The 7290-nt window shown below is 48.3% G+C and overlaps 1 protein-coding gene across 5 annotated transcripts in view; it reads left to right on the top strand.

Moving 5' to 3' along the window:
- The first annotated feature begins 3162 nt into the window (after window positions 1-3162).
- Window positions 3163-7290, top strand: part of MYLK3 (myosin light chain kinase 3) — a 38138-nt gene continuing 34010 nt past the window's right edge. For 2 of the 5 annotated variants that reach the window (XM_081031644.1, XM_081031643.1), the window contains exon 1: window positions 3163-3438. In XM_081031644.1, the coding sequence (XP_080887770.1) occupies window positions 3385-3438 (54 nt within the window). In that variant the 5' untranslated portion in view covers window positions 3163-3384. Of the gene's footprint in view, window positions 3439-6468; window positions 6617-7290 lie in introns of those variants that run through there. The other 3 variants (XM_081031640.1, XM_081031642.1, XM_081031641.1) reach the window with 3 other exon arrangements.

Here is a 7290-nt window from a genome sequence, read left to right as displayed (position 1 = left end):
CACCCTTAAGATCGACCCCCATACATATACCCCATATTTTACATCAGTGTTAATTAGAAAAATCATGCAGGTCTTTTGATGTGTAGTGTACCTACCTTCTGTGGGTTGTACTTTGTAACTTAGGATTTTTCCTAAGAGTTCTTACCATGCCCTCATCTTTCAACTCTAAGCCTTGACTGCTTCCCTAAACCTGCCTTTAATGGATCCCCTTCTTCATCTGAGGTGTGAAAGTTTCCAGTTAATCTCCCTTTGCCTACGTTACAGTTCTTGACAAACATACTTTTGAGCCTTTTATCTTACACCTCCTCACTTGTGGCTTTTTAAAAACCCTGTCCTTTTCAATTTATAGGGGTTCATGGCCCTTCTCTCTAGGTTGAAGCCTGAAGACTGTCTCTAGAATCTCTCTCTTACCAGACTAATTTTCGACTTTCTAGGATGGAAAAATCTTTATTTCAAGTTATCAGAAATTTGTTGGGTCAGTTGGTCATGACCTCTTGGTCAGTTGGTCTGTCCCATAGTACAGACGTGGCTGCTGGGAGTCTGCTGACTTAGACTATTTTGGGGGCATTCCTGGGAGAGGCAGAATGTCTCCCAGCCAGGTATTCTCACCCAGGAAGTGCCTGCTATACTGCAGACCAAGGCACTAGAAAAAGTCCTGAGGTCCTTGTAAACAAAATGGAGAAATGTGACCTGAGTCCTGGGAAACTAAGTGCAACTGTAAGCAATTGAACAAGCAAATCCAAAGAGGGTGGGTGGACTGATGTTCGCCTGGCGGCCGGTCCTCAGTGATGGGCTGAAGGGCTCTGCTCACACCTGCCCTGATTGTAGCTTTTCTCTCAATGATTCAGATGGGTTCTCCTAGAGTTATGCCCAGAGAAACAGAGGCTATATGGTCCTGGCTTCCTTGGTGCTATCAGGCCACATTAAGAAAGTGGTCTTCATTTGTCATTTTCTGGCCACCTTCCACTCCCCTTCCTGCTTGCCATTCCCCAGCCTTGGGATGGCAAGTGCTCAGACCTCCCCTGTGAATGAGTGACGCAAAGATGGGAAAATGGCTGGAATTCATTCGTCCCTCCCCTCCCACTGCCAGCCTTTTTTCCTCTTCTCCTGGGACCCCATTTAGTGAACACTGGACTTGGTGATTTGATCTGTTCTTTCACATTTTCCCTCTTTTTTTTCCTATGCTCTGGGAGATTTTCTCTATTTTATGATTCTTGTTTTGAACATTTTATTTCAGCTGTCATGTTTTAAATCTAATCGCTTCTCTGCTCCTTTTTTTTCAAAGCAAACTCTTCTGGTTTTGAAATATCTTCCTTAAATCTCTTTGAGTGATGTTTTCTTCTAGTCCCTGATTACCTTTGTTTCCACCAGAATTTTTCACATCTGTCTATCTTGGTCTATCTCTCTCTCTCTCTCTCAAGCTGCTGGCTCTGCTGATACCTTAGGGATCTCTGCTTGTCCGTCTATATTTAGGAAAGAAGGTCCACACAACCAGGGTGGCGTCTCCCACACATTTACTGTGTGTTATCGCACAAGTGGTATTTCTAGCAAAAGAATGTAATAGTTCCATTAAAATACGTTCCATTAAATATTCTTTATTTTCTTAAAAAGTATGCAAGTAGTACATACAAACATGCTCCTTATTAAAAATGTGAACACAGTTCCCAGCAAGAATTCTGACTCAGTCCTCTCTGGATGTGTGGGAGTGGGGGGAGGGGAGTGGGAGCTGATATTTAGGCTGAGGCCACCGGGCCATCAGAATGAGAACTTTACTGGGAGACATCAAGCTGATAACTAAAAACCCTAGATTCACCCATGTGTATTGTTGAGTGTCTGCAGAGAAGAGCGTCAGGGATGAGTTTATTTCTTTTTGAGGGTAAATGCCAGCTGCCTGTCCTTGCTGGCGTGTGTATGCGGGACTGGGGGGAGGTAAGCAGGTGGTGGAGAAGAGCAGGTGGGTACAGTTGATCCAACACCAGAGCTTGCCCGGGTCCCCTCAGGCCCAGTGGCAGCCCTCAGACCTTGTCCTGGGCTCTCGAGGCATTCTTTATCTGGGATCTCTCTCCCGTCCACTTCCTGGTTTCAGGTATGTGTGCACTCTCTCGCTTTACCTGACTCTCCCATACTCCATTCTCCTTCAGGCATGGCTTTATTGCTTTGTATACTTCTGTTCCTGTAATACAAAGGGTCGAGGCAGAGAGCATGTCTGGTTCATTAACAAAGGTTAAAAAACAACACGCGTTTACTTGTTATCCCACAAGTAATGTGTGTAGCATAAGAAATGTAATGTTTCCATTAAAATAATTTATTTTTTATCACTTGAAAAGTATACAAGTAATGTATAAAAGCATGCTCCTTATAAAAAGGCAAATACAAAAGCACGTGGACTATAAAGGAAAATTGGGCTTTCTAACTTGACTTGCTATATTTCATCCAGTTAGGTTTTTAAGTTTAATCCACTGGGTTTCTTTACAGATATGACAAGGATTTCTCATGTGGAGTGGAAAGCGTGCTAAGCGTCAGTAGAACAGGAAAGAAGTCGATTTCAACTTTTTAGAAAAAAAAATCTACAAATTAAAATGTCAACCAGTAGGGGAAAGAATGATAGCTCCACCTCTTTTGCCACGAAGTTTCCAAGGTGTATGGCCAAATTAAAATTCACAAAGCAACACATTAAACTTCGTCCTGTCTAAATTAAAAAAATAAATAGGCTGATCCCAGACAGGTAGACACAGATGAGTAAATCTGTTAGCAATAGTCAAGGGTATGCACCCAATCATTAATAGCAGTTACTTCCTGGGAAAAGCAGAACTGAGTTGGGGACAAAAAAGAGGAAGCAGATGTGTAAGGATCATTTTCTCTGCGGCTGAACTGGAGTGGGGCCCGGGTTTGCCTTCGAGCTGTTCCCGTTTGTTCGCCCAGCTCAGAGAGAGACGTCATCGCCTTTCTTGTGGGTTGCTCTGGGCTAGTGATGGAGGAGTTAGCAGCTTGGCCTGGAGTAGCTCTTGGCGCTGGGACCAGCTGACACTCACCACTTAGGTTTCCAAGGAGCCAAGCTGTCCCCACTCACGCAGGGCTGATGCACTTGTGGCTAAATGCGGTGTAGCCAGGGCCCCGGGCCAGATTTGGGGCAGGAAATAGAATGCCACCTCCATCACCAGGGAGACAATGGTCTGCGTGCGTGATTTAAACGGGGGCCAACAAGAAAGCTCAAAGGGACGGTCAGCAGAGAAAGGGAGGAAGAGAGAGCAGAGGGCGGCTTGCATGGATTTTGTCTTGGGTTATAACTGTTGACCAGTTGACCAGCCACTGAACTGCTTCTGTGTTTTAAGTTTGTCTGTATAAGATGGCGGTAATGATATTTACGTGTCTCACTCGGGATTTATGAAAACAGCGTTTCTGATGGACCACATGGGATCCCTGGAAGGAAGGTGGTATGTAAGTGCAGGTGACAAATGTGCTCTGTGTGTGTGTGCAGCAGATGCGGTGGGGTAGGTAGACCCTCTGGAAAACATTTTTAGAGTCGGAGCAAAACGCAGTAAAAACTAACACTTCTAAGTGCATGGATTTGTCTTGGGTTTTGTGCAGGTTTGGGGGAATGGCATGTATAATTCAGACTTCAGGATTTTTCACACTTCTTTCTGTGATTTGTAATGCTTATGGGTGCTTAAACCATTTGAGAATGCCATTGTTGGAGATAGTCCCTAAATGTTTGCCACATTTGCTCAAAAACATTCCCAGATTCTACCGTGTAGCTTATGAGTGGCAGAATTGTTTCCAAGTTGGAAGGGGGCAGACATCTATTTTGCAAACAAAGCACAAAGAGGAATCTTTCCCCCTGGAGTTTGCAGTTTCTGAGGAGTCCTGAGTCTGCCGTGTACAGTTGACCTCGGACCTCTGTAGAAGGTTATTAATGTCGTTTTGTGTCACCTGGGGTCCTGAGGGAGTCTACGCTCTGCTGTTGGTTAATTGAACCTCTCGGTGCATATTGTCTGTCTAGAGTAACTCATGTGGGTCGGGGTGAGTGATGACTATGATAGGAAAACAAACTTTTTTAATAATACACATTTCTAAAAATTAGAATAATTATATAAATGAAACGTAGAAAAGAAAGATCATCTGCAATTCTCTTGTGCAGAATTAGCTATTCTGGCATATACGTATATTTTCGACAGAAATGGGATTCTCTTGTATGTACTTGCTATTTTGTGACCTGCTGGTGGAGTGAAGTCTTCACCTGTGTGTCTGGAAAGAACACCGTAGATCCTTCGGGTCTCTGGCCCGCAGTGGGAAGGGTCCTGCTTCTGTTGCTGGTGCGAGAGGAGGTTGAATGAAGGCCACAAACTTGTAGAAGTGTCCCAGACTCCTTCTCTCAGATGCCACGTAGTAGCACGCCTGTGTTTTGGCAGCAGCATCTATCCCAGAACTGGTAAATACTTGCTGATTTTAGTTTCCGTGTGGGTGGCGGTGCAGTGCCGCCCAGTCCTGTGCGCCCTGCTGTCTGGGCCATCCGTCCTTCTCCCCCCTTTTTCCATGCAAACAGAACCTGATTGAGGTATCATAAGTTGCGTACAATACAGTGCAAATCTTCCAGCCATTGAATTGAATACAGACCTGTCTGCACATATATATGCACACAGCAGTGTGGCTGCCAGCCAGAATATAAAACATGTCCGACTTCCCATAAGCGGCTCTGACCCTCTGAGTCAATGCCCTTGACCCCTAGGTAATGATTTCATCCATTTTGAAACACTAATTTCATCCTATTTCCCACCTGAAGACATTCCATAGGATTGTCCCTGTGTCCGGCTGCTTTGGGTCTAAATTCTGCCTGAATTTCCTGGTCTACTCTCTTAAGGGTCCTGCCTACTAAACCATGTGGGCTCATCGCCAACCAGCTCCTGGCCTGAGGCCAGTCTGCACTGCCACTCCCACCTGCGAGGGTCCATCTGGAGCTTTCTTCACTCTGTCCTTACTAGAACTGCCCTTGCCTTGGTCTTCACAAATCATACCCATCCTTCAAGGCTCAGCTCAAGTCCTGTTTCCTCCAAGAAGTCCTCCCTCTTTACCAAAAGTTTTTCCCATTTCTTCGTCTCCCTCTTACACACCCTGAATTGGATGACACCATGTGACTGGGTTTACGCAAAGACGTGGGGCCATGGAAGCCCAGCCACCATACTGCTCCTACTTCTGGCTCCCCATGACCATTTATATCCTGCAGCAGTTTTCTAAACCCTCCTTTCGTTTCTCACATCTTGGGGCTGCCCCAGGTCTGCCACTCTCCAGCCCCAGTCCCTGCTCGTATCTATCTTATCTCTACCCCTTTTCTTCCCCTCTCTTTGACTCTCAGCCAGATCCACTCCCCCAGACCTCGGGTCCCATCTTACCACCCACTCTTCAAGTTTGACACCAAAAAATCCTGAGACCAAGCTCTTCTCAGAGTGTAGGGATACGTTTAGAGGAGAGAACTGAGCAGGTGAAGAGGGAATTCCTTTTATCAGATACAGGAGGGCTGCAAACACTGGTAGATCATACATGTAGTCCCATCCCACCCACATCCTTTGTGCCTACCAGTTAGTGACTGTCCCACTTCTCCCTTGTTCAGTGTGTTTTTAACCTTGCTCTTGCCCAGATGTCCCAAGCTTCCCACGGGACAGGTACAGTTTTAACCCCCCGAGAGTCGGCACTGTCAAGGGGTTTAAATAAGATCCTGCAGCTGAGTGCTTACCACAGGCTCTGCCCAGGGTCAGGCTCAGAAAAGCGAGCTGATGTCAAAAGCCTGCAGCCCCTTCTCTGATTCCTGTCAGCCAGGACAGGTGAGGTGGGGTCCTGGAGAGAGAGAGAGAGAGAGAGTTTAGGGCTTGGCCTCTTCGGGTCGCTGGGGACATCTGGCCAGGGAACCTCCCTGAGAGCAAGCATAGAATTAGAGCTGGCATCTCAGCAGAAGCCGTGGGTCACCTCCTGTCCCTCACTGTAACATGTCCCATCTTTGGGGGCACTGCTTGGTGTCGTCATTGCTCCCTGACTAGTTTTACTTGAAGAGGCAATACCTGGGCCCTCCCAGCTGGGAGATAACCAGGCTCCCGGCCAGGTGCAGGCAGCCCCAGTGAGGAGAGCAGGGCCACCACCCCATTGGGCCACTGGTCAGGACTTTGCCCCGGAGGCCCGTGAAGCAAGGCCTCTGGGCTTTGAACTCACTTCTCTGCCCTCGGGCTCCTTCCTTCCCCCTCTCCCTCCTCCTCTCCTTGGACCACACGGTGTTTGTTTCATAGCTGGACACTCCGCTAAGTGATGCAGGAAGTAGGCCCCCGGGGAGCAGATAGAGCCCAGCAAAGCAGATAACCAAGTGAAGCCTCTGGATGCCTCTGGGGCCTGGGGCCCAGTCAGAGATAAGCGGAAATGCCAGGCTTATCACTGCTGCCTGAGTTCTGGAGAAATCATCCCAGCCGGCCAGCCCACCTCATTCCCGGCACTCCGGGCAGCTGGGCATCTCCAGGCGGAGTAAACACGGGGTTGGCACGGCAGCAGGATGAGGACTTGGTGCCTTACTCCAGCACTTCGCAGCCCCAGCGCCAGAGGCCAGCCGCGCGCCTCAGATTACACCCAGACATTTGCGGTAAGGACAGCTCCAAGTCGGTCTGCTTTGAAGTAGGGGGCCTGAGGAAAAAATTGCTAGGGTCACAGGACTCAGGGAGCCTTGGTGACAGTTGTTTCCCCATCCTGGGTCCTCTTGGACCAAGAAACTCAGCAGGAAGCTTTGGTTGATGGGTACAACCCAGGGATGGTCAGCTTGGGCCTTTCCCACGAATGCAGGATGTTGTGGGCAGACAAGTGACAGCTAACCCCAAAGTTGTTTTGAACCCCACGAGGCTTCTCTGGGCTTCTGTTTCGTCTCTGGTTTCCTTTCCTGAGTAAACTCGGCTTAATAGAAGGCATGTTTGCACGTTCTGAGCTAACGGTGTCTGCAGGGGGGGTGCCTGGGGAGCCGGGTGAGGACTGGGGAGATGCCCCCTCTTCCTCCTGCCCCCACCCACACTGAGGTGACTGAGCACCTGTCATCCTGTTGGCTGACTGGGGGGGAGTAGGGTTGGCTGGGGGCGATGAGTGTGAATCCCTGCTGTTTTCACGTACCTCGTGTCCCACGCGCTGTGCTTCTGTACTTATGTGAACACTCAAACAGCGCTGCGGTTAGGAGCCCTCTTTACAGGTGAGCACAGCTGTGTTCAGAGAGGTTCAGTGAGTTCCAGGTCTGCAACTGGTCCATCCGACGCTGTGTGTGAGTGAGGTGGG

Source organism: Rhinolophus hipposideros (genome assembly GCF_964194185.1).
Source record: "Rhinolophus hipposideros genome assembly, chromosome: 21".
NCBI classification, from domain to species: domain Eukaryota; kingdom Metazoa; phylum Chordata; class Mammalia; order Chiroptera; family Rhinolophidae; genus Rhinolophus; species Rhinolophus hipposideros.
Note: the sequence above shows the minus strand (reverse complement) of the source record. Positions and strands in the feature narration are given on the sequence as shown.